The 26,737-nt window shown below is 45.3% G+C and overlaps 2 protein-coding genes across 3 annotated transcripts; both read right to left on the bottom strand.

Annotated features, from left to right (window-relative positions):
- Nucleotides 1-3,381: 3,381 nt before the first annotated feature.
- Nucleotides 3,382-8,582, bottom strand: LOC132565953 (haloacid dehalogenase-like hydrolase domain-containing protein 3). The gene is made up of 2 exons (XM_060230568.1): nt 8,456-8,582; nt 3,382-4,761 (listed from the first exon to the last, which is right to left on the bottom strand). The coding sequence occupies exon 2, from the start codon at nt 4,752-4,754 to the stop codon at nt 4,017-4,019; it is 738 nt and encodes a 245-aa protein (XP_060086551.1). The 5' UTR covers nt 4,755-4,761; nt 8,456-8,582; the 3' UTR covers nt 3,382-4,016.
- Nucleotides 8,583-12,041: 3,459 nt separating this feature from the next.
- LOC132565954 (delta-aminolevulinic acid dehydratase-like) lies at nt 12,042-25,834 on the bottom strand. 2 transcript variants are annotated; one of them, XM_060230571.1, is made up of 12 exons: nt 25,642-25,834; nt 21,858-21,997; nt 21,087-21,137; nt 18,952-19,048; nt 18,660-18,795; nt 17,904-17,987; nt 17,189-17,277; nt 16,674-16,729; nt 15,582-15,669; nt 14,491-14,577; nt 14,209-14,338; nt 12,042-13,269 (listed from the first exon to the last, which is right to left on the bottom strand). In XM_060230571.1, the coding sequence occupies exons 1-12, from the start codon at nt 25,804-25,806 to the stop codon at nt 13,202-13,204; spliced, it is 1,191 nt and encodes a 396-aa protein (XP_060086554.1). In that variant the 5' UTR covers nt 25,807-25,834; the 3' UTR covers nt 12,042-13,201. The 2 variants fall into 2 exon arrangements, with proteins under 2 accessions (XP_060086554.1, XP_060086555.1); XM_060230572.1 differs by having other exon boundaries at nt 25,750-25,834.
- Nucleotides 25,835-26,737: the final 903 nt, after the last annotated feature.

The following is a 26,737-nucleotide window of genomic DNA, read 5'->3' as shown; positions in this document are numbered from 1 at the left end:
GTATCTCATATAAATCACTGCAGCGTAAGGGCACAGGTCCTGAAGCCCGCCTGGGTTACAACTCATTCTCCTGGGTCTTCTCCCGCTATGACAAGGAGTTTCGGTTTTCACATGACAACTGTCACCAAACAGTGGACCTCCTCAAATGCCCAATAGAAATTGGGGTCCTGGTGGACTTGGATGTGGGAGAACTGTTGTTTTATGACCCAGAATCCTGTGTTGTTCTTCATGCACATCATGAAAACTTCACTGCTCCTATCTTCCCCGCTTTGGCTGTAGCTGATCAAAGTATCTCTCTGATGCAGTGAGAGTGAGACTCAGCTGAGGGGCAGGCTAAGAGATCATATGTATCTTTGATGAACACTGAGACTATCTCCTAAAACTATATAGATCATGTTACATTTATGGCTCCGTTCGGTTTGTGGAATTAGGATTCCTTAATGTTTCACAAGCCTGCATAGACAACTGAATACATCCAAAGCACAACTTAAATGCCAAGTGCAATGACTACTTCTGCTTCATTGGCTAGAATGGAGGAAGCTGAAGGGATCCTGAAATGCCGGGAATCTGAGAAGTTAAACTGTTAATCAGTGGTATACCTGAAGTCAACCATTTTACCAGCCAATCCAACATGCCAGGATCCCAGTGCGTGGGAACATCCTCCTTGCTACTGGGTGGGATGACACTTTGATCTATACCGGCTTGTGGTTTGGTCATTTGTATGTGAAAGAGAGAGACTGTATGGATGTACATACCTGCAAACTATGCACCAGGCAGTGCAGATGACTCAGAATGGGGCATGCGTGTGGAGGGCTGTTTCATTTTCTCTTCAAAAAGACAGTTATGTTATATTTGTTAATATGAAGCTGCCTTTTACTGAATCAGACCATTGGCCCTTCAAACGTTTCCTCATTTGACTGGTGTTTACACTCCAGCATCTTTCCCAAGTAGGCTTCCCAATCCCCAGGGCCCAGCGGGGGATCCCCCCTTTTTACAGGCTTCTCCCCGCCCCCAGCCAGCTGGCCAGCAGGGGAAGACCCACCCCCACAGTCATCATGTAGTTGTAGAGCTCCTGCAGGTTTAGAAACCTGCAAACGTATCCGTTTGTAAAATGTGTGCCTTTAAGGCTGAGCAGGAAACAGGAAGGGCTTCTTGGGAAAGGGTCAGTAACAGTTTCCATGGAGAACGGCCCCTCCCTTTCTTTTGCTTTCGTTTTCACAGCAAGTAAAGTTCTGCAGGAACAAGATCTAGTAAGTATTTGTGTGTGTGAGAGAGGGAGGGAGCAGGGGATTCCCTGGTTTGGAGGCCCTCCCCCCCACTTTAGAAAGCATGGGGGGGGAGGGAAATGTCTACTGGGCACTCTATTATTCCCTATGGAGAACGATTCCCATAGGGAATAATGGGGAATTGATCCGCGGGTATTGGGGGCTCTGGGGGGGCTATTTTTTGAGGTAGAGGCACCAAATTTTTAGTATAGCATCTAGTGCCTCTCCCCAAAATACCCCCCAAGTTTCAAAACGATTGGACCAGAGGGCCCCAAAGATTGTGCCCCTATCCTTCATTATTTTCTATGGAAGAAAGGCATTTAAAAAGGTGTGCTGTCCCTTTAAATGTGATGGCCAGAACTCCCTTGGAGTTCAATTATGCTTGTCACACCCTTGTTCCTGGCTCCACCCCCAAAGTCTCCTGGCTCCGCCCCCAAAGTACCCAGATTTTTCTTGAATTGGACTTGGCAACCCTATTCCCAAGACCCTTTACCCACAATCCCTCTGACTGGCAATGCCTGGGATTAAACCTGAGACTTTCTGCATACAAAACAAGTGCTTTGCTTTGGCCATGACTCTTCCCTATTCTGTCCCAAGAGAGGCAACTAGGGACTGTTTGGTCACTCATGCCAAATCAATAACAAAAATTCTTCCCTGTACACTCCAATTTCTGTGCCAAGTGAAACTGAACTTTTTTGACCTCTGCATAAATTATACACTCAGGACATATAATTGCTCTTGTATTCTCTTAGCCAAATCTGCATTTTTTTTACTATTATGCATAAATTATTATGGTTTTGCAAGCTCTTATCAAGGACAAGGAGCCCTACCACTGGAAATCATCTTCTGGTTGCAAGCAGTTTTAAAATGAAAGCTGAAATTCTGAGGAAACTAAATTCTGCATCAATTGTTATATTCTGTGCTGCTTTAGAATTGCACAAGGGGGAGGAGAGCACCTGGGACAGCAAGACTGCTGCTCTCCCTCAGAACAAGGAAACAGTGCAGGCATTGTGTGTATGGGAGGTGTGTCTTAGGTTGCTGTAGATACTTGCCAGTAGGTTGCTGTGAAATATGCAACCACATTTCATAAAGTAACCAAAACCTCAGTAGTGGCCTTATCAGAACTTGTCTCATTTTCCTAGGAACAAATGCCATGGGATACGGTTGCCAGGTCCCAACTGGCCAATGACAGTTGCCAGATCCAAGTTGGGAAACTCCTGGAGTTTGGGGAGGACAGGGACCTCAATGGAGTGCAATGCATAGAGTTCATCCTCCAAAGCATCCACTTTCTCCAGGGGAACTGACCTCTGGATCCTGGAGATGAACTATAATCCCAGAGGATCCCCAGGTCCCACTTGAAAGCTGACATCCCAACTGTGGGAATATGCAATACTCACATGAGAGGTGTCATATATGAATTGTCAGAACAAATGAGTTTGAACTGAATTTGTTTTGAGAGATAACATCCATCTGGAACATGATTAGAAACACACACAACCCACCCACCGCAATCAATAAAGACTTGCCTTTGCAATCTGAAACACTCCAAGCTTCTTTGTGCTGTGTATGTATATACAGTCTGAGGACAAAATGGGTTAGGTCTTTCCATAAGAAACATTTCTAGTTTGTGCTCTGTGTTTTTCAGCATATAACGTGCGTGTTCTTGTAGTCTCTGGCCCCAGACATCACTGCCCCATAGACTGTCAATTTTTTCCTCCCCACCTCAAGATGCATGCCCAGTGTATCCTATAAAATTGGACTTAAATCAGGAAGACCTGAGTTCAAGTCCTTCCATGTTTCATTGACTTGTACAGCTCTGAGCAAGCTGCTGTTTTATAGGGTTGCCAGGTCTGTGTTGGAAAATACTTGGAGACTTTGGGGATGGAGCCAAGAAGGATTTGGGGAGGGGAGGAGCCTCAGAATGGTACAATGCCATAGATTCCACCCTTCAAAGCAGCCATTTTCTCTAGGGGAGCTGATCTCTGCTAGCTGGAGACCAGCTATAAAAGCAGGACATCTCCAGGGCCCCACCTGGAGGCTGGCAACCCTAATTATCTAAGAAACCACCTCCAGTCTATACTTTTCCATTTACTGAAAAGGCTCTTTGCATGGTTGGTGAGAGACTAATCCCAGTCAGGACTGAAGTTTATTGTGAATTAAATAAAATGTACTTTTAAGTATCAGGGGAAGGAAGGTCAATCTCAGAAACAATGGATTTCCCCCCCTCTGCTACTTTTACTGGGACCAGAAACATGAAATATCCAAAGGAGGTCACACTTCCATGAGTTAGTTTGTCTATATGATATTTCACCAGGCTGTTAGACATGAGGCCCCCTTTCCATTCTTCCTTCTCTCCTTAGCAAGAATAACATGGTGGATTTAGACAATCAGTAAAATCTTGTGGGAGAATTCTCCCTGCACTGTGCCAATTCTGATTTGTAAGTGGGACAGGACATTTTGTGAAGGATTTTCCATATAAACAAGCTGCTTGTGTGTGGGAAGGAAACATCATCATGAGGGCAAGGTAACAGTCTCTGCCTGATGTCCTAGCTGTCTACATTTTTTTAATGTAGGGAAGCAGAAAAATAAAAAAAAATAAAAGCAGCCCCATGCTATTCTAACAGTAACAGGCCTCTCTAAGCCCTTTGACTTCAATGCACTTGGGTGCAATTCTGCTTTGGATAGCAATGTCAGTGATCCAATCCAAGAAGGACGACAACAGTAATTTTGCAAAATATTGAATTCCCTCACTTAGCCTTTCTCTATAAGAGAGGGCAGGTATGTAAGTGAGGGCAAGATGTGCTCTTGAGGCACTTCTGTCTCCCAGCTGGCAGGTTTCCCGGCTGTCTTAACCAGGAAACTATGCATTCCCACCTCCCTTGGTGCCCTGTAATCATTCATATAGCTGTCCCCAACATGGGCAGCCAAGGGAGGGGGTACCCTCGAGATCTGCAGGGCTTCCAGAAATATCCTCTTGTCTGGCTTAGCAAAGCCTGTGTTCTCTGAGCTCAAGACAAACTCAAAGTGCTGCTGGAGGTCACACTGAGCTAGAATCTCTGACAGCCTCCGGTCAAAGTTGGAGATGACAGCCATGCGGATGCCCAACTGTTGGCACTGCTGAAGGGTCTCAATGGCACCAGGTAGCACCTCCCAGTTGTGCTTGCTGCAGTAATCACAGTAGAGTTTTTCCGCAATGGGCAGGAGGACTTTGTCCTCATGGACTCCTGAGAGCCGGAAGGTCTCCATGACTACGTCCAGCCACCATTGTTTTGAGCTAAGGCCTCTGTCTAGGCCATAGTTGGGAAAGTGCTTGGTCTGAGCATTGTAGGCCCAACGGAAGGCTCGGTTGAGTGCTTCAGCTTCCACCTGGAGGCCATGAGCCTGGGCCTCAGCAGCGTAACTCTTGCCCACGGGAATCCGGAGTCGAAGTAGAGTATCTTTCACGTCCCATGTCAAAAGCCGCAGCTTCAGCATTGTGGCAAAGCACATAAATGGCCTGGAAAGAGAGACAGGAGTAACAGCAGAAATCCTGTCACACCTCCCTGTTGCTGTGATTTATAGCCCATCCAAATACAAGGGCTTGAGATGACTGTCAGCTCATTTCTAGCAGATGTGTTTTCCATGTAGCAACAATGTTCCCTTTAAGAGAACATCCATTATCTGTAAAATCTTGTACAGCAGGAGTGGCCAAACTGCAGCTCAGGAGCCACATGTAGCTCTTTCACACATATTGTGTGGCTCTTGAAGCCACCACCACCCCCAAACCCAATCAGCTTGCTTGGACAAGGCATTCTCTCTTTAAATCACTCTTCTAAGCCAAGACAGCTGGCAGCTTGGAGAATGCATTTAAAGTTGTTTTTTACACCTCTCCCTCCTATTTTCCTTCCATCGTTGTGGCTCTCAAACATCTGACATTCATGTCTTGTGGCTCTCAAACAAGTGGTGTTTATTCTATGTGGCTCTTACGTTAAGCAAGGTTGGCCATCCCAGCTTTACAGTGTTCCTCTCCAAGTTCTGAGAACAGACTCCTCCCCCTTCAGAACGGGGAAACTGGACCTGCTTTGCTCATAGAGGGGGTGGGGTGGATGGGGAAGAATCTTTGCTCTTGGGGAAGTTAACCTTGGCTCCTGCACAGACACCAGGCCACACAAACACCTTTCAATCTCTGCCAATACAGACTGTTCCAAAATATCAAAACACAACTTAAAAGTATAATGATTTACAAAACAGGCATCTGGTCAGCAAGTGGAATGAATAGCTGTTTAATAATTCACTAAGGGTAATTTGAAATGACAGAGCACAGTGCAGAGGCTGTGCCTGGGAAAGAGAAGGTGGGATGTAGTGACTAGCCAGATGATGAAAGTGGTTTCCTTCTTAAACAGCTCTATGTGACTCAAACCAATGACTCACGCAGAGACACAATGGGTAACCTTCCCTGTAGGCACTGAGGAAGCAGTAGACCGGGGTCTTTAGCAGGGGTGAAATTAAGGGGAATGGAGGGCGAAGGACTCAAGACAATTCTAACTTGGATTTGCTTAGAATGCATACATCAATTACATTTTATTTGAACACTCTTTCAATTTTACATTTGATTTTTTTTATTTCATCCCCACAAAATATAGGTTATTTCCCAGTTTATGGACTACAATAAATTAAAATTATTAAAGGAACCCCAAGACATCTAGTTCCTTTTTTAAGCCGTCTAATGCACATACCTTCATCTTATGGCAGTGAGTTCCAAAAGTTAATTATGCATTGTGTAAAACAGCAATTCTTTTTGCCTGTTCTGAATCTGCCTCTCTCATGTTAACTGAGTGCCCCTTTGTAATGCAAAAGATAAATGATTTTCATCTACTTTCTCTGCACCATCTATAATTTCATATACCTCTATGATCATATTGAGTCCAGTGCAAGTCTTGGTAGCTTTATGGTTTCTAAAAACTCTTAAAGCCAGTGAAGTCCTTAAATCTCCTGATTCTTGGTAAGAGAGATTTCCCCTTCCATCTTTGCCTGGTCAGGGTGTTATAGCATGCCTATTGTGTTGCCCAGCAGGAAAGGGTAGACAAACCAGTTGGTAGAAAGCAGGGCAGGGCTGGGTTGAGCTAAGCTGGAATGTCAGCATGTCACACAACCAACCAGTCAAACCTGCCACCCGCCTCATAATTGGTGGGCAATACCTATTCATCGCCTTTGCTCCTCTCTTTCTATGAATGGGGCGAGGATCATGAGTTTGCTGAAGGGTATCATATCAGATATCATACTATATCTGCTTATCCCAAGATAGTGATTAGTTCATAAGGCATTATGAGCTACAACACCTCTCTTCATTTTAGAAATTAAACTGCCTTTGAGAGTCCGATTCACTGTATGATCTCACATTTGTCCTTGGGCAAGACTATGTGACTCAATGGTTGAGCATGTGTTGTTACTATGAGAAGGAGGAGAGTAAGCTTTTATACCTGCTTTCCTCTACCTTAAGAAGTCTCAAAGCAGTTCACAATAACCTTTCCCTTCCTCTTCCCACAACTTGCACTTTGTGAGGTAGGTGGGGGACTGAGAGAGTTCTGAGAGAACTGTGACTGGCCTGAGGTCACCCAGCAGGCATCATGTGGAGGAGGAGGGAATCAAACCCAGTTCTCCAGATTAGTCTGTCACTTTTAATTATTACACCATGCTGGTTCTCACCAGCCAGCACAGACAAAAAGAGTGTTTTGTTTATATTTTAAAACAAAGTGTAACTATTTTGCTTTAAAGTGGTTTTATATCTTTACAGACACCTTTGTTACCTGATAGAAAAGACAGAATAGAAAGCCAACCCCCAAATTTCATGAAAACAAATAATATGATTTGTCTGGCAACCAAAGTCCCTATGGGAACCAGAAGTCCTGGATTTTTGTTTCCCCACAGTACCCTGAAAAGCCCAGCTTAGCCAAGCTCATCAAAGTTTGGGAGATCAGCAGGGTCAGCCAGTCAGTACTTGGATGGGAGACCACCAATTATGTCTGAGGTTGTTATGCAGAGGAAGGCAATGGAAAACTGCCTCTGCTCCTCTCTGGTCCAAACACCCCACAGATGGGATTGCCCTGAGTTGGCTGTGACTTCACGCCACATTCTTCTTCCCAGCACCCCCTTGAACTAAAAAGAGCCAAAGCTCAGTCTCTGGCACCTTTACTTAGAGGATCTCAGCTTGGCAAAGGCTTCTCTCTGCTTGAGTCCCTGGAGAGCTGCTGCCAGTCGGAGAAGACAACATAGATAGACCAGTAGACTGACTCTGTTGTTGGCTGCCCTGAGGGCGGGATATAAATGTGATTAAATAAATAAATAGGTTTAAGGCAGCTTCTTTTCCTCCTGCAAAATATCTAGTTTATCATGACCTCCTAATTTAAGTCAGATGTTGGGTAGGGGCTAGAATGTTCAAATACAGAGTCCTAAGAACTTACTCTGTGGCCTTGGGTGGTCTCTTTGTGTAACCTTGCAAGAGTGCTGTGAGGTTGAAATGAGCAGGAATCAGACGTTTCTTGGAGGTATGACAGGATAAAAATTGAATAAATAAATGCTCCAGAATGTATTTACAGTAGTTAAGGGATCTTCTACTTAAAATATCTTGCTGCTTCCACTATCACTTCTTAAAATGGTTTAGATATTTGCTATTGTATTGCATTATGATTTTGTTAGCTGCTTGGAGAGTCAAAAGACCAAAAATGGGTCACAGAAATTATCTAACTGAATAAATCCAGCATTCTACAATTTGTTACTGTACGTTTTAAACACAGCATGGCCTCTGAGCACGGAGAGAAAGCAGGCCTGCAATCTGTTCATCACATACGTAGGTAGAAGGCTCAAAAAGCCACATGAGAAATATGAAAAATAGAGAAACCCCAGACTCATTCGTGCGGGTGTTTGTGTGTGTCCGAATGTTTGCATCTGCCAAAAAACGAATTACATCCCTCTCCACCTCTTCCAAAGGACTAAATCTGAGCCAGAATCTATTTCAACTGCTGGGTCGCGACTTTGCCGATAGCAAAGATCCTTTGCAGTGCCGTGCCATTTTAGTAGCTCCCCCTTAGCACGGCGACATGTCTTTAGCCGTGGAAAGATAATCTATAACAGGAATAAAGAAAACAGTGGCCGAATAACAGAGGGGGCGTGCAACAACCAGCCCGCTCTAGAGCACCGTTCGACCCCCTTACCTGTCAACCAAGACTCATGCAGCTTCGTCTGCACTGAGCATGTGCGAAATACACTCGAAGACGCTTGCCGAAGTCACTTCCGCCCTCACTTTGCCCTATTCGTGTGTACAGGGCTCTTCGGCCAGCGAAGAGCAGAGACAATCAACAGTTAAACCTCATCCAGGACTGACTCTCAGTACTGGGTTTTGAATTGCCAGGCTAGTGCCTTTCAGCCTTGTGTCAGATAGGCAGTAATTCAATAGGTGCGACTCACTGTCATCCCTGCAGATTTTCATGGGGGGAAATCTGTGCTTCGTGTGTCAAAACGTCAGAATAAATCACAGACCCTCACCTGGAACGTCAGAATTAAAAGGTGTCTGTCTTTGGGTACATGCAGAGTTCGGTGGACTCCCTACTCCGGCCTCATAAATTCCTGGATATTTGGGAGTGCTGCCTGCGGGGGAGAGGGAACCTGAAAAGTGATGTGACGCCCCCCACCCGCACCAAAAAAGAATCATTACCTCCGGTGGAAGTTATATCTGTGACTACGAGATCATTAATTCCTGGAGAACCCCAGGGCACACTTGGAAGTTGGTAACCCTATCTCTTGCTGCCTAAAAATGGTACTTCTCCCATCTTAGCAGGGCTCCAGTTTCTTTTAAAGGCTATATGACAGCCAGAAATACAACAGGTGAAGCTTTGCCAGCCATAAAGCAGCAGTGATGGGGGAAATGGTACTAGTTAAATTCTGTCTATAGGGCATGAGCTGCAGGGCTGATGTAATAGGTGAGGGAGAGCTAGTTTCCACCTTTTGTTATTGGCACATTTCACCTTCTGTTATTCACATCTGATGGAATTTGTAAAGAATTTTGAAGAATCAAATTCAAGTGGTGGATAATCTACAGCAATGAGTATCGTAATCACCAATTTTGAACTGGTTCTAAAGAAAAATACTTGCCACATGTCCATTTCTGATGTGAACTAATGCAGCTAGGTAGGGCAGGATATCTGGGACCCACCCGCCACCCACATATTCTTAGCCAATTTATTCAGATGAAGAGCGGGATACAAGCAGAATGAAGAACTATGAACTTTCTCCTGTATTGTATTTTGAGCTGGAATACTTTTTCCCACTAAGAAGGCAGTTCCCAATTTTTCAGTGTTAATTATTTCCACATCAATGGCCCCTTGCATGTTGTGGAGGATCTGGGGACACCTTCTAGGGCAGAGGTGTCAAACTCATTTGTTATGAGGGCTGGATCTGACATAAATGTCACTTTCTTGGGCCATAAAACATAACACGAGGTTCCAGAGATACAAATTTTATAAAGGTGATTTCAGATGTCAAATGGCAATAGTAGATGAATGGCAATAGTGGTCTTGATTGGATTAGGTGTGATATGCAGAGGGGTAGTAGGTGCAGAGATACCAGCATTGGTAATGAGATGGGAAACTTACGTCTCAGTTCCACCCAGGAGGAAGCAAAGAGTAAACGAACATAAGACTGACATTGGACACCACAACATTCAGTTGCTGATTTAAGAGTAATAATGCTCTTACAAGGGAATTTCAAAGGGAGATTAGAGAGACTGCTGAATTGCAATTGATAATGAAGCTCAAGACAATGCATCCTCCCGAACTGAGTTGACAGCAAGTTTTCCTGTCTCATTACCAATGTGCACTATTATCATTTACTCCACTCTCCAAGATATAAGGACCAATCCAATTGTTCTAATTCAAACTTTTCAGAATAAGCCAAAATAATTTCTTCAGTGTACACTGTGCTTGTTAGAAGAATCCATCCATCCACCATCTCCCCCTCCCAAGATGACATGTGCTTACACATAAAATTATAGATGGAGGAAAATGTTGTTGGTCTTGATGCTGTCATGATGGGACTCTACTTGTGTCCCCCCCTCTTTGTTCCCCCTTCCTTCCTCCCCAAAAGAGGAGCAGTCCCAGAGAAGAAAGCAGAAGGGGTGTGTGTATGTGAGAGAGGCCTGTCTTTGCATCTCTCCTGCACAAAGCAGGAAGCAGTCACGAGGCTCTGTATGTGGGAAGGGAGGGAGGCAAGAAACAGGAAGCAAAGAGCCACTGAGAAAGTGGGGGGGGGAGAGCAAGCTACAGTACAGCTGCAGTAGCAGCCCTGGAAAAGGATGCATGAGAAGGAACTTGCTCAGGGTTAGATTTGAGACCTGCGTGGGCCAGATCCAGTCCACAAGCCACATGTTTGACACCACTGTTCTAGGGCATAGTTCACCCAAGGCACTACCCAAGTCTTCCTTATTAACAACCTGAAAACCCAATCTATTAGCTGTGTGTTGGGAGGCAAATGTGAAGGAAAAGATTTAAGAAAGCTTATCCCTCACAATCCAGAGTTCCCTTTGCTGTTGTCGACTATGCCTGCACTATAAACTGCGACAGAGCTCATACAAATTTGATAGGCCAGATCCCTCCAACAAGCCCTGAGAACTGCAGAGTAGAAAAGACAGAATTTAGAGATTATCCTTAGCATGTCAGAAAGGGATTGGAACAGGTCCTATCAGACCAGGTAAGACTATGATAGCCCATAATACAATCCCTTTATGGCATTCTTTTTCAACTAGGGATGCCATCCTCCAGATGGGATCTGTGGATCCCCCAGAATTACAGCTCACCTCCAAACTATACAAATCAGTCCCCCTGGAGAAAATGGATGCTTTGGAGGGTAGACTCTATGGCATTGTACCTAGGGTTGCCAAGTCCAATTCAAGAAATATCCGGGGACTTTGGGGGTGGAGCCAGGAGCAAGGGTGTGACAAGCAGAACTGAACTCTAAAAGGAGTTTTGTCCATCACATTTAAAGGGATTGCACACCTTCTAAATGCCTTCTCTGCACTGGAAATAATGGAGTACTTTCTTTTGGGGCTCATAGAACTGCACCCCCTAGTCCAATCTTTTTGAAACTTGGAGGGTATTTTGGGGAGAGGCACTGGATGCTATGCTGAAAATTTGGTGCCTCTATCTCAAACAACAGCTCCTCCAGAGCCCCAGATACCTGCAGATCAATTCTCCATTATACCCTATGGGAATTGGCCTCCATAGAGTATAATGGAGTTCCCAGCAGACATTTCCCCCCCCCTTGCTTTCTGATGACCCTGAAGCAGGAGAGCCTCCAAACTGGGGGATCCCCTGCCCCCACGTGGGGATTGACAACCCTAATTGTACCCCACTGAAGTCAGTGTCTTCCCCCAGGCTCCACCCCAAATCTCCAAGAGTTTCCCAACCTGGATCTGGCAACCCTACCACCCCCATCCCCCAGCAGTGGCCAGGGGGACCTGGCAACCCTATTATCAACATTTAACCAAAACTTGGGTGCTCTCTCCCCACACAAACTTCTGTTGCCAGTTTCCAGCAATGAGTAAAGACTTTATTTGGCATCCCCTCAGTGATACCTCTTTCCTGCCCAATGTTTTGATGCCATATTTTTGTTGGATTTAATGGTTTTAAAGCCACGTACCACTACCAGTGTAGCCTTCCTCCTTACCTGCCCACCTGCATAGCAATACCCTCCTTAAAAACCCTACTTTCTCCTGCATGCTTCCTTTAGAACCAAATAAAAAAGGTATTCCAGAAAGTATTGGTACTTTTTACTTTCCCTCCAAAGTTTAATCTAAAATGATATAAAGAAAGGTTGGACTCCAGCTCTGTAGGTGGTGTAGGTAATTTTCTCATTGTTCACGGAAACACAGCATTGAGAGGGGCAGTACATTAGTGGTCAAAATACATGAAAGGAAAGGGCAAAAGCTCGTGCACTCAGATGTAAATACACTTCAGCTACAAATCACTTGCCCATCTGCCTGGCCCCAGTGGTTTCAGCTGGACTACAAATGACCTCAATTCTGCAGTCTACTTTAACAAACTAGTGATTAACTGATCAAGTCATAGTTCATTCCTTGGCCAGCTGTTGTGTATAAAAAAGGCCTATTTCAACAAGAGAAACTACCCTAGTTAAGATTTCTATCATACTGCTAGTTAAAAACACAGGAGTCCTACCAGGGTAAAAATAGTGGTAACATTTGAAGCCATCTAAAATATGGCTCATATTCTCAAAATAACCACATCCCTCACGTACAGGATGAGTCTATATGCCTGGCAACCATTAAGATACCAGTGATTGTCTATAGTCAATCCTACAGCCACTCTTTTGCTATTTTGGCATGTGTTTATGTATATATCTGTATCTATCGATAGATATAGAGGCAGACTTCTTCTAGATAACTACTTCTAGTTTGTGGAATAAAGGAGCACTTGTCATCCTTGTTAGATTTTAAATTAGGGGATCGCAGAGAAAGGGTTGGCCTTACTCCCAGAAGGCCTCAGTCTGACCTTCACAGCTCAATGGCACTTTTTACAAGCATCTTCTTCTGCTGTACAAACACTTCCAATTCATCTACTACTGATGCAGCAAGGAGTTTTACAGGGCTAAGAACTTAACTCTTCCTTGCTTGTAGCATTTTTGAACATGCATATTTTGTAAAAAAGAAGGGTGCAGCACCAGCTCAGGATGCAAGGGCCTCAGGATTTGATTACAACAGCACTTTAGGAGGGATTATTCCTTTGGTGACTAAGGAGCACTGCAGGTAGGAGGGTGCATGGTCTGCATCCATTCCCACCCCAAAGCCGTGCTCAGTCTCTCAAAAAGACAGGGGGTGCCTGCCCCTTGTTGCCAACTGCTGCCGAACTCCTCCTTCCTCTCCCATCACAGGAGAGAGGGAGGCGCATGCTTCATGCCTGGTCTTCTTTAAGCCACCGCAGAAGCTGAGGCACATAGTATGTAATGATGATGTCAGCCCCTAGAATAAAAAAAAAAATCAATTTATTGCAGAGCAGAGCAGCTTGTAGATACTCTGCAGAAGTAAGGCAAGAGAGTCCAGGGTTAAAACCTCTACCATGATGTTCCCTGGTAACTCTGGCCTCTCAATTTTCAACCTACCCCACAGGATGATTGTGAGGATAAAAGGAGGTCTATGCATGTTGCCTTGAGCTCCTCCGAAGAAGCGTGAGACAAAAATGTAATAAATATAGGGTCACTGCAAGGGATTGAACCAGGAACTTTCTACATTCCAAGCATATGCTCTACTGTAAGGCTATTGCAACTCTAAGCCTCTCTTAAAGTCTCAGCATTTTAAAATTTATATTTCCTGGCTTAAATGTCTTCTGTGCTTCTCCCAGTTTCTTTTTATGTGCAAAATTCTGGAATCCCTTTAATTTTTTCTGCTTTTCAAAATATCCTCTCTTCCACCACTGTTCCTTTGAACATAAGCAGCCGTATACCAAATGAAACCATTGTTCCATCTAGTTCTTTACACTGATAAGCGGTGGCCCTCTGGGATCTCTAGGAGAGAAGTGGCTACCTGGGATCCTTTAATGGGAGATGCTGCGGACTGAACTTGGGATCTTCTGCATACAACATATGTTGAATAACACATGAACTTTCCCACTGAACTGTAGCCCCTTCCAGTGGTTTTACATTGCACATTCAATCATAAAATATATGCAGGAAGAGCACCTGTCTTTAATTCACTGAGCCAACTGTCTTTATGTAGGTGCTTAAGACTACTGACATGCAAAACACAGGAGCACATCAGAAGGAATGCTTCAAGATTCAGTGCCTATATGATGTCAGCAACCCAGGCAGGCAGTGGGCACTCTGACCCACCCAAGAACATATTCTTGCCATCGGGGTCCTCATAGCAGTTTCTGGGCCCCTCTGGTCTTCCTTCTCCTCTCACCTGCTCGTCTGAACCCTGTCATGGCTTCCAGAACTGCAGTCTTCAAGTTAAAGGCACCAGCTTGTGCTCCATGCCACAACATGGCAAACTCCCCTGAGACATGGTAAACAGCCAACGGGTGGGTGGGATGCTGGAAAAGAAGCACATGTACACAGCTCCACCAAGATGCTGCAACAGCCAGAATGCCTTAGTCCAAGATCGTAAGGAAAGTGGTGTAGGCAAAGTCAGCCAATGCCATCTCTCATTATTTGGGGAGGGGGGGGGAGGAAGCAGGTGACTTACTTTATCCTTGACCTCCCGCACAAGGTCTAGGTAGGGCATCCCTGGTTTTACCATTAGCATATCTGCTCCTTCTCGCACATCCCGGTCCTGGGGATTGGGTAGAAAATTGAGAAACAGAGGGAAGCTGTTAGATTAAAAATCCTTAGTTTATAGCATAGTATGCATGACTGTTGCCTAGTACAACAGGAAGACTTCAAGTAACAAAAAGAGAGCCCACAGCAGAACAAAGCTGCTTTGTTTCTGCACACACACATCATGTGCCAATAATAGTTATTTGGCTCAGCAAACTTGCCCCCCTCCAGGTGACTGTTAGGGGTGGAAACACTGAAGGGATAGATTTTGTAAGGAGTTTGGTCCCTCCCCCCCCGGATGACATAATTTGTACACAGCATTCTTTTTAAAGGCTAATAGTCAAGGGACATGAGAGGCTGTTTGACACCTGAGAAACTGCAGGCTCCTTGGGAATTCTCCTATGCCAGGGGTGGCCAAACTGCAGCTTGGGAGCCACATGTGGCTCTTTCACACAGATCGTGTGGCTCTTGAAGCCCCCACCACCCTGTTGGTCACCTTGGAGAAGGCATTTCTCTCTTTAAATCACATCTCCAAGCCAAGCCAGCGAGTAGCTTGGAGAATGCATTTAAAGTTAAAGTTGCTTTCTTTCCACTTCTCCCTCCTCCAATCTAGCAAGGACCTGGTTCTTGATTTCCACCTCACTACTATGTCATTCCCACCACAAAAAGTTATATTCACAAAAAACAGACAGAAGCAGGGTGAAACTTCAGCACAATCTCTAGTGGACGACCCCATGAGGATCAAGTTCAGCTTTAATCTCCATTCCTGAACAAAGTAAATCCACTAAGGAGATCTCTGGTTTGTGTTGCAAGAAGAGCAGGATTATGGATTTTCACAGCCCAGCCCCGCTTAATGACCCCAAGTCTTCCCAGCGGAGTGCTTTTATGTGGTGCCTAGTATAGCAGCAGCTAAAGCTTTGAGAGAAGAGGACAAGGATGGAGGCTGAGGCTTCTTCTTCAGGGCCAAGTGGAATCCCCTGGCTTGGGACACGCAGGAGGCCTCCAGATGGGGCAACTCACCACTGCTCGCACAGCCAGTCCTCGAGCCCCTGGAGGAAGCTGGTAACACCGTCTGTCTCCGAAGGCGGGTTTGGACAAGGCTGCATCTCTACGGGGGCGGGAGGGAGAAGATCAAGGAAGGTAACTACAAGGTATTTCCCCACAGTGTCCCACAAAGAGAGGCCTTTTGAGAAAAACAGGTTAACTTTGCCTTCCTTTCAGAAGTGGGGGGACAGGACAGAGGGGTCTATTTTATGTTACACTAACAATGATCCCAAGTTAGCCAATACTTTTTAAAAAAATAATCGAGATTCTTTCAAATAAAAGTGAGGAAGTTGTAACTCCCTCCTTTGGCTTAAAATTATGATTTTTTTAAAAAAAATCTGCAGCTTTGGCTATACATTAATATTTACTTATTTTTATTTTTAATACTGCTTGAAGTTAGATTTCTATGACATTTATAATTATATCTATAAATTTGCCATACAAACTCAAATTGATTTATAAACAATTTTATTTTTTCACCATGAACTTATGGAAAGGGATTTTTTTTAAACACAGAGACACACAAAGCAAGGCCTTGTAAATGACAACTAAAATTTCCAATGACCTTTCCAAGAGATTCTTCAGCACCATCAACCTCTGCAGAGGTTGTGATTATCATTATTTATATACAATGCCTAAGACCATAGCACTCCATGAACTCCATGTCCTGAGAAGCTATCTGAAATTCGGCATGGGGGTACAGCTGCCAACCTCCAGGTGCACCTGAAGATCTCCCACTTTAACAACTGATTTCCAGACAACTAAGATCAGTCCCCCCTGGAGAAAATGGTTGCTTTGAAGGATGGACTCTATGGCATCATATCCTGCCAGGATCCCTCCCCCTCCCCAAACCCTGCCCTACTCAGGATCCACCCACAAAATCTCCAGGTACTTCCCAAACCAGAATGGCAACCTGGGGGGAAAAGACAGGCCTCAGACATGCTGTTCAGCTTAGAGATCAGTCAACAATGAATCCAGAGTTACACTACAGCCTCAGCTTGCTAGGCCAAATGGAAACCCTCTTGTTCAGAAGTCAGAAATGAACTCGAAGGTTCAACACAGACTCACCTAAAAGGGCCATAGAAGCAGGAAGCAAACTTGGCACTGTAGCTCATGATGGAAACCTGCAGACACAAGAGAGAGTTGAGGGCGTGCCGGGGGCTGAGTTTGAGGCCTCTCACCACGTCCTCCGAGCAAGCTCTTGAAAACCACGACCAGTGTGTCTCAAGAGCTTAATCATGCTCTGGAACCCTTATTAGTGCCCCCCATCTACTACTACAGCCCTGAAGAAAGAGGAAACTGACTGGAGGTTTCAGGGCTATGGAGAGTTAGGACAAGGTTAGATTCTTACTGCAGAATATGACTTGCAGACTGGAAACAGCATTTGAGGTCAAACTGACATGAAAAGAATTCCTCTCTGCAGTCGTGTTCAGTCAAAAGCACTTGTGTTCACAGCCACCATCCCATGTATATAAATTTGTTGCAGGGCCAGGACATGATGCACAAATAAGGTGTGGGGCTCAAGTGGTTAGGGGGCACTCGTATGGCAGCCTCCAATGTCCTTCTGTGGCCTTCTCACCCACCTTGTTGCCCATGTCATTGGAGATCAGGGCCTCCTTTATCGCACGGATGCGCCCGTCCATCATATCCGAGGGGGCAACAATATGGCATCCTGGAAAAAAGATGAAGGACACAAGAGGCTCCAGATAAGAAGCTATGCAATTAATACTTTAACTGTGGTTGATTTATTACACACGCAGGGGTGAAAACCAGCTTGCATAATTCATGGTTTGTTCTTCTGTATCAATATAAATCTCTTATTCCTGTACAATTATGTGTAATGGGGGAGAAAACTGATGGAGAGAACTTTCTCCCACTCCCCAAATACTTGCACACAATAAAGGTGATGGGCATTAGAACCAGGAGAAGTAGAAGGAAGCACTTCTTTGTGTAATGCATAATTAACTTGCGGAACTCACTGCCACAGGACACAGGATTAGAGAAGTTCAAGTCGGTCAGCTCCCATCAATGGCTATTTGCCATACTGGCTAAATGGAACCTCCATGTTCAAAAGCAGCATAACTGAATGCCAGTTGTTCAGGTGGCAAGTATAGGGCAAGGCTTTATGCCCTGTGTGAGGGTCTTCCAGGATATCTGGCTGGCCACTGTTTGCAACAGAATGATGTGCCATGTGGACTTTTAGCCTGATCCTGTGAAAGTTTCCTTATGATGTTGATTGCTTAAGGCAGTATTTCTAATAAACATAATGAACTGAAATGGAATCAATTCAACACTCACCTGCCTTAGCGTAAGCCAGTGCCACCTCTGCCAGTCTCTGGCAGCTGGCCTCGTTCTGGAGGGTGCCATCCTCCCGAAGGATGCCTGAAAGAACAGAGGAACACATAAAAACCACTGTCCATGTCCAATTCCAGATGTGATGAGAAGAGGCTTCACTCTCCACTGCTCTCACTATCTCACTGCTTCAGTTAGGCTTGTGTGAAGCAAGCTTAAGAACCAGTCAAATCCTCTATTGCAGAAGCAATAGCCCAGGCTGTTACCACACTATTTCACCTTCTCTTAAAAACAAAAACCCAGCTTCTAGCCCCTAACACTGAAATAAATACAGAAAAAGAAACACAGGAGACACAGAGGGGCAATAAACCCTGGACAGTATTCCCAATGGTCAGAAAACAGCACATGTGCTCTTTGCACAGATCTCCAGTCACATTCAATAAGGAGGACTTTTCTTGACCATTTGTTGATCCAGAAGAAAACATATACAAGGTTGCAGAATTTCCTTGCTACAGATATGATATTGTTACTGATCTGCATTTTTACCTTGCCTTTCAACAACAACAAAAACTGGTTCTCAAAGCAACTAGAAATAAATGCAAATGATCAATTACAGTTTCAGTGAAATGTCATTCCAGACACAGTGGCAGACCACTGCCTCTTGCCCCTCTGGCATCATCTGGTCCAACAAACATACAACCCAAAGAGCATATTAGTCCTATAAACAGAGGGCAGATTGCATCAGTGCCCCACAGCACTTACCACAATGTCCATGAGAAGTGTATGGGCAGAGGCAGACATCACAGGCTATCAGCAACTCTGGGAATTCAGACCGGATCATCTTCACAGCCTGGATTGCCGGTGTGTCCTTCGCATCAGCTGCAGAGCCTTGTTCATCCTATGGGGAGGGGGGCAAGATATGAATAACTGGGGATGCCATGTAGCCAGTTAGAAGAACTGGGTCACAGCCAAATGGTAGAACACAGGCTATGCATATGGAAGGTCCTGGGTTCATACTGCAAGCTGCCATCACCACTGCTATCCCTTTTCACACCTTGGCTGCTTTAGTGGGGACACCAAATATCAGAATGCACTTCAGCCCATCAGCCACCAGAGGGCGCAGCATCTCCTCCAGCTTGTTGACTCCATACCTGAGGAGAAAGAGGGTCAGATCAGCATGCAAGACATTAGGATCTTCTTCACACAAAGATGCAGTAATGGAGCAACCTGGACCTGGAGGATCCCCCTGCTTCTTAAGCAATTAAACTAGGGTATAGGGAGCAAGTTATACAAACAAGATGGAAAAAAAAGTAGGGGGCATCATTTTGTGACAGTAGCAAAACCTCCCAGTCCAACCTCAACCTTTGTCTTCACAGAACTCACCTAGTTGGACCAGCCACAAAATCAGTGCCTATTACAAAGAATTCTGGGGGGATGTTCTCAGATACAGTCTTTTCATGCGGGGTTCTTGCCAGATGTATTGGGCCTCATTGCCACACCGCAGATTATTGAACATGTCTTAGACTACATTTGCCATCTTGTAACAGTTTGTTGAAGGGCAAACTCTGTACCAGCAGCCTCAAATTTCTTCTAAAGGAGACCCTGACAAGCTTCCAATAACTCCCAGAATTCCCTGCAACAATTTCACTACTGTACCTCTCAGGACTGTCACATAATTAATCTCTGTGGATGATATTCCGTGAAGCACCATGCATATTGATAGTTTGATATAAATTATAATAATGAGCTTCTACATGACATTATATACATTATTCTGCTAAAAGTTAGCAGAGAATTGGGGGAGGAGGGCCAAGTCTTCCTTTAGTACAAGTTCAAGCCAACCTGCTTGGTTGCTAAGAGTATCACCCAAGTGTTCTGGCCAACATAAGCACAGATTCAGACACAGCAGAGGTTGGACCTTTAAGCAGCTTTGAGCCCCCAACACAGCCAAGACGGATTAGAGATGGGTGGGTATTATCTGACCCCAAATGGGTGGGCCCAATCCTTGAGAAGAACCTTATCTCTCAACTTGCATTTGCAGCCAGCAACAAAAGAGCCTTTATCTTGGGGAGACAGAGGCAAACTCAGTGGCCTCTTGGAGAGAGGAGAGCATCGGCTCTACCCTTGAAGGCTCCTTTATCTCTCAAGCCCCACGCAAGCAACGTTTTCACATTCCCTTCTTCCACATCACTGGAAGAAACCAGCTGTGCCCTAGCTTCAGAAATAAATATATTTCCTACTGGATTTTTACTTGCCCAAATGAAGGACAGCCCCACTAACCAATATTTTCCCCTTCATCAAACGTTCCTCACTCCTTAGCAATGCTCTCCAAGCCCACCCTATCTTGATTCACATGTTACAGGGTATCTCACATTCCTTCGCCTGATGTGTGAAATGAAGACATCACATGGGAAGGGCAGATTACAAGGGAAATTCCTGGGTCACTGTTACTGGGACAAACTGGGGATAGGGGTGGGAATTCTTAACATGGCTCACCCTTCTTGTATGTCTCCCTCCTTCATGTTATGGCCACAACATGAGAAGATCAGCTATTAACTAAGTGAAAGAAGGCTAAAAGATGTTTGTTTTATGGCTGTTAATGGCTGGTGGCAACTATATGCACCTACAAGCCAGATTAGAGACCAAAACCAGCTAGTGAATGTGGGGACTACAAGGCTAGAGAAATACTGTTTTGAGTTTGCACATAGCCACCCAAAGAGATATATCTGCTCTGCAATTAGCTGGGAATAATCAGTTACAAACTGATGCTGCTCTCAGAGCTCATACCTGGGGCAGGGACAGGAACACCTTTTTAGGGCCTAAGGCTCTAGGGGGACTTGATTCTAACTGCAACCGTTATAGCCAAAAAGGATATTTCGAAAACTAAACAGATCTTCATCCTATGGTTCATGAGATTTTATTATGCAATGGGAGCAGGGCCTACATTTCAACTTTGTGCCAGGCCCAGAGAAAAGACGCCTTGGTTGTTTTGCAGACTAGCACTGTATGTCTGGATGCCCGTTAACTGCCCGTGCTCATTTGTAAACCAACAGTGATGACAGACCTTGTGACCCTTTCTAAGCTTTCACTCTCTGAAACTTCCTGCAAGTGGGAAGTCCCATTGGAGCCACACCGGATGCACCTATAGGAAGGCCACATGCCCATGAAAAGAGGCCTTGAGTGACTTACCGGGCCTGGCCAGGCAGACTAGGAATGGGCTCCACGGCATCAGGGCTGTCTCTGAAAGAGTTAAACAGGAGAAAGAGATGAGCCATTCAGAGGCGCCTGGTACGGACTGTGCTCTTGGCTCAGGATGAAAGCAAGTCATGGAAGCGGAAAGGGCTGGCAGGCTTCAGGACAGCCTGAGAAAGCACTTGTGTGGTGATCCAATACAATACACCGCTGGCCAGATCCTGCAGCTCTTGGGAAACAGGAAATGGCTGCACAGGCAGGATGCGACCAGCACTCTGGTCACAATGCTTCCCTCTCAAGGAAGTGTAGCCAAGCGGTTTGTTTTCCTTTGACCCGGTTCTTGCTGCTGGTACACGAGGGACTTCTGACCCCTCCAAAGACAGCAGCCAGGAGGCTACTGACACAGCAACTTAGTGGGGTCTGATGCTTTGCTCTGTTGAAAAAGGGGATGCTGCATACTTCGGTGCCTCTCACTGCAAGGAAGTGGTATGGTTTGGTAGGCAGAAAGTTCCAGTTGAACTGTTATTGAGTGGTAACTAACCAGACAGTCTCCAACTAAAATTTCATTTCTGCCAATAATTCATTTGATGCCTATAGAGGTGCTCTCTCTGGCCCCCTAATCCCCCTCCTATGTGCAATATGGGGATGACACTGGTCTGCCTTAATGGATTATTGTAAGGATCACAAGATAACGTAGGCAGGGCACTAAGTTCATTAACGATACACATTCCCCATAAACCACGAACACACTTGTAACATCTGACTTACGTCACAAAGATGGGGTAGATGAGATTGGTGGCATCAAAAGCAGTGGCTGACGTCTGCCATGACCGCAGCACGGGGTGGAAATAGCCACTGTGCAAGAGAGACTCTAGCTGCATCATAGTAGAGTTCTGGTTGGAGAGATTCTGAAATAAACAAACAGCCATCAAGCAGAGTGGTTTTGATATGGAACATGTTCCTATACCTGGGGTGGCCAAACTTTGGCTCAGGAGCCACATGTGGCTCTTCCACACATATTGTGTGGCTCTTGAAGCCCCCACCACCCAGTCGGACAGCTTGGAGAAGGCATTTCTCTCTTTAAATCACTTCTCCAAACCAAGCCAGATGACAGCTTAGAGAATGAATTTAAAGCTGCTTTCTTTCCACCTTTCCCTTCCCCATCTATTTGCCTGCCTGCTTTCAAACATCTGATGTTCTTGTCTTGTGGCCCTCAAACATCTGATGTTTATTCTATGCGGCTCTTATGTTAAGCAAGTCTGGCCACCCCTGTCCTATACACTCCTATTCTATCATGTGCAGTCCTGGGCTTTACTGTTGCCCTCAGAACACTCCCCTAGTGCAGGAGTGTCAAACCCATTTGTTATGAGAGCTGGATCTGACATACATGAGACCTAGTTGAGTTGGGCTATGTGTGTCATAAATGTAATGCCAGGTAGTGGAGATATAAACTTTATAAAGGACACAGACAAACACAATTAAAGATTTTTTTTAAAAAAAAACTTAAAATAAAACATGCTTAAAACATTAGCACTCTTGCAGTACTTTGTTTAACAGTCTCTGATAACTGACAACTCTTGCTCTGAGGAGCTTCAGTCAATAGAAGGAAGAGAGGCGTGGCTCAGTAGCTCTGCTGTGCAATTGAGAGAGCCTGGCAAAGCAAGCTCTCCCTCCCCACTTCCTCCCCAAGGGAGGAGCCATAGCCAATGGAGAAAATAGAGGCTTTGCTCCATAGCTCCTGTGGAACTGAGCAAGCCTGGTAAAGCAAGCTGAGATGCAGAAGGAAACAGGAGAGAGGGAGAAGGAAGCAGATTACAGCCAGTTGCTTGCGGGCCTGATAGGACCCCTCTAGGGGCTTGATTGACACCTCTGTCCCAGAGTATTTATTACAGCTGCACATTGTCTGGGCAGGTCAGTAGCAACGTGTACTCTAAAAATCTTAGTTGCCATTCATTATTTTCACATGAAGGAATCCCTGATAATCATCCAAATAACTGTGGAGTTCCCTTGGCATACAACTTGCAAACCTCCAGTGTAACACAGGACACCAGTGCATACAAAGAGCTAGATAACTAAAAGTTGCTATGACAGTAAAGTCACTTATGTGTCTCAAAATTCAGTCCAAGATCTGTTGCCCTGACCTGGATCGCTCATGCTTGCCTTGCCTCATCAGATCTCGGAAGCTAAGCAGGGTTAGCCCTGGCTAGCCCTTGGATGGGAGACCCGCAAGGAGGTCCAGGGTTGCTATGCAGAAAAAGGCAAGGGCAAATCACCTGGGCAAGTCTGTTGTCTTGAAAACCCTATAGGGCTGCCTCAAGTCAGCTGTGACTTGATGACACTTTCCACCACCACCCTCACCAATTTTACAAGCTGATAATCAGAAAAACACCCAGAACTACCCCACCCCACACCTTTCCCCAGCAGGTTCCATTTGTACCAAGTTAGTTAAACAACCTTAGCACATACAGAGAACAGCCATTACAAAACTGCAGGGAAAATACTGCCACTTACAAGATTGTAGTCTGTAACTATTCATGAAGCAACACATTTGAGAGAGCTGGGCACAGCAAGCTCTCCCTCCCCCCTTCCTCCCCAAGGGAGGAGCCTCAGCCAATGGAGAAAATAGAGGCTTTGCTCCATATAAGCCAAAACAACAACAGTCTGGGATGCGTTTTGCAGTTCAGTTTATCTCAAGATTCAAGGTCAGGCTGAAGAGATGGTAACTGCTGCAACGCAAAATGTGTTGCAATGAGAACTGCAGATTTGGCCAAAAATTAATAGATTCTGCTGAGTCAGATCAAAGGCCCACCTAGCCTGGCATTTTAGTCTCAACAGCTGGCCAGATGTGACTGTGAAGCCCACAAACAGGGCACAAAGGCAACACTACTGTTTGCGCTCTCAGCAAATAGTATTCACTGCCTTCAAACTTGGAAGCTTCAATTAGGCGCTGCAGCCAAAAATCAACTGAAAGATCTGTTGTCCACCCTTTGTCTCATCCCATCCTTTTAAAGGGGCCAACTACTGCTGCACCTTGTAGCTACAAACTCTGTAATTTAAGCACAGGACTTATTTCGGTCTGTTTCAAGTCTACTGCTAATTAGGTGACATTACTTGACCTACTTTCTAAGGCTGTTGTAAGGACTACAATGCACATGGAAGTCTATTGTTACTATGGCTTTCAAGCATTATTACTAGGAGTGCATAGAGGTTCCAATAGTTGCGGAGCTTCAGGCTTTTAGCTGAGGCAGCGGGCGTCCAATTTCTTCCATCTCTTAGCCACCCCATGGGCACCAGTCATAGCATCGCTACCGAGGCAATGTCTTATGCTGGTTTTTATTACCATTCTAACTTTTAATCTTCCTAATTTATGTGATAATGGTGATACCGTATTGTTTCATTGTCATGACTTAAGTGATCTATAACCTGCCCTGAGTCCGCTTGCAGGGAGAGCAAGGTTATTCACATACGAACTTAAAAACGATTCAAATGTTGACTCTGAGGAAAGCAAAGGGAAAGGAGAGAAGCCAGTACAAGGCTTCCACAGGCAGCCAACCTATCACACCAAACACCACTGTTGCATCTCCACTTCTCGTCCCAGGCCACTTGTGATTAATTACAATTAGTTTGTGCAACTGGCTTACATTTTCAACTGCAAGACACAAAGCACTGAGTAACAGTGCAAGCCTAACAAAAAAGTTGGAGTCCAGTGGCACCTTTAAGACAAACCAAGTTTTATTCAAGGCATGAACTTTCGTGTGCACACGCACTTCTTTGGATGCATTAAAATGGAAGTTGCCAGTTCACACATATAGGTGAACTACCTATATGTATGGACTATTAACTTCCACATCAGTGTATCTGAAGAAGTGCACATGCACACAAAGCCTTATACCTTGAATAAAACTTGGTTGGTCATCGAGGTGGCACTGGACTCTTAACTTTGTTCTACTGCCTCAGACCAGCACAGCTGTGTACCTAGATCTAGTGCAAGCCTAAAAACACTTTCCTGGGAATAAGGGCCACTGAATAGACCAGAGTAGGATTCTGAATAGACCTGCCCTCAAAACGCAAGGTCTTGCTTTGCTAGCACGGTATCTGCGGAGAGGTTAACCGTTAAAGAGGAGAACTACGGTCTTCAGTTATTATCCAGCACGTAAAAGCAAGCTTTAAGCCTTAACTGTGCACATAAATCCCTTGGAATGCAGAAAGGCTTGCTTCCAAGGCAGTGTGCACAAGATCCGGTTGCTTGTAATAATATAATAGTGCGGAATTTACAAGCCAGGCTCCACTGGCGGGTAAGCAAACTCGAGAAGAACCAAGCTGCTGGTCACCGTCCCCTCCCTAGCACTTAGCCGTTCCCCAAGAAGCTACCATGAACACGCTACACTTTTCTCCGTCAACTTTACTCCCGATGAGCCAATCATTAACTCCTCGCTAGCTGGGATAGATGCAGCCCTTGCAAAGCATTTTTCACATTGCAAGTCTGTAGGGATTACTAAATACAATGAAAATAGGAGCGAGCAGGCTTGACCCTCATCCCCAAAGTACAGACCAGAAAGCCGCAAGATAGAATGGAGGAGGGAAAGGCATTCGGGACAACGATCACCGTCCAGGCGCAGACCCAAAACCCACACACTTCCCCCATAGACCTCCCCCTGACCCTGCGTCTTTCCGGAAGCTCGGATTCTCTAGATCCGGCCACGCACGGTCGATGCATTGAAGGAAACCCCAAATCAGCTTACCCACTACTAGGCAGGCACTCGTCCTTATGCACAGGTGACCGTCTCCGCGTGGGAAGAGCCCCGGCTATTTTCCCAGCGGCCCCCACGACCCCGCCCCCTATTTGCATGGCCGCGCCCCGTTCGCCCTGCCGCTTAAAGAGTCAGGCTCCCACACCAGGAGGTGGCTTAACGTGAGCGCGCAGCCGGACTGATTTGGACAACCTGCGGAAGGTTTGCTTGCGATTCAAAGCGCTGTGGGTTGTGTTGTGAGACGGAGAGGGGCTCCAGCTCAGACTGGTGACCTAGACCTTCTCCTTATTTCCTTGGTGTGCTATAATTTGCTGTACTAACTCAACGATGAGAAAAACGCACTCTGCACATTCTCAGAGGTCACGTTTTTATAGTTTATTTCAGGTCTAGGGATGGGATCAGTGACCCATCTAGTCCAGCAAGTTGTTTCACACAGCAGCCCACCAATTTCCCAGCTGGGCCAAAAAAAACACATACCAAGCCCTTCCTTTCATTCCACCCCACCCCCCCTCATAATGCAAAAGTTTGTTGCCTCTGACTGAACAACCCAGTCACCATTGCTAGTAGCCACTGATGGACTGCTCCTCCATGAATTTCTCCATCCCCCCTTTAAAGCCATTCATACTCCTGACCAACTAAGTCAACTGGCAATAGTTTCCACAATTTAATTACTCATTGAGTAAAGAATTTTTAAAAATCTGTCCTGAATGGATTGCCTGTTAACTTCATTGGGTACCCCAGGAGAGGGAGATTTTGGGTGAGGAGACAAACCCCAGCCCTGAAAACTGATGCTGGAGCTGTGTCTAGAGACAAATGAGAAAGCATTATTTCATTATTTATTTCTTTTGCGGACTTATGTTCCGCGCTTTCCTGTGAATGGGTTCAGGGCAGATTACA

This window comes from Heteronotia binoei, unplaced genomic scaffold (genome assembly GCF_032191835.1).
Source record: "Heteronotia binoei isolate CCM8104 ecotype False Entrance Well unplaced genomic scaffold, APGP_CSIRO_Hbin_v1 ptg002244l, whole genome shotgun sequence".
Lineage (NCBI taxonomy): Eukaryota > Metazoa > Chordata > Lepidosauria > Squamata > Gekkonidae > Heteronotia > Heteronotia binoei.
The sequence above is the reverse complement of the archived record's forward strand: the minus strand, read 5'-3'. Positions and strand labels throughout refer to the sequence as shown.

Excerpts from the sequence above, each read along its gene's own strand:
- LOC132565953 (XM_060230568.1), bottom strand. The coding sequence starts at position 4,754 with ATGTGCTTTGCCACAATGCTGAAGCTGCGGCTTTTGACATGGGACGTG.
- LOC132565954 (XM_060230571.1), bottom strand. The coding sequence starts at position 25,806 with ATGCATCGACCGTGCGTGGCCGGATCTAGAGAATCCGAGCTTCCGGAA. Across the intron at positions 14,339-14,490 it reads TGCGGGAGGTCAAGGATAAA|CATCCCACCCACCCGTTGGC; the intron begins GTAAGTCACCTG and ends CTTCTTTTCCAG. Across the intron at positions 13,270-14,208 it reads GACAGGGTTCAGACGAGCAG|GGGCTGACATCATCATTACA; the intron begins GTGAGAGGAGAA and ends TTTTTATTCTAG.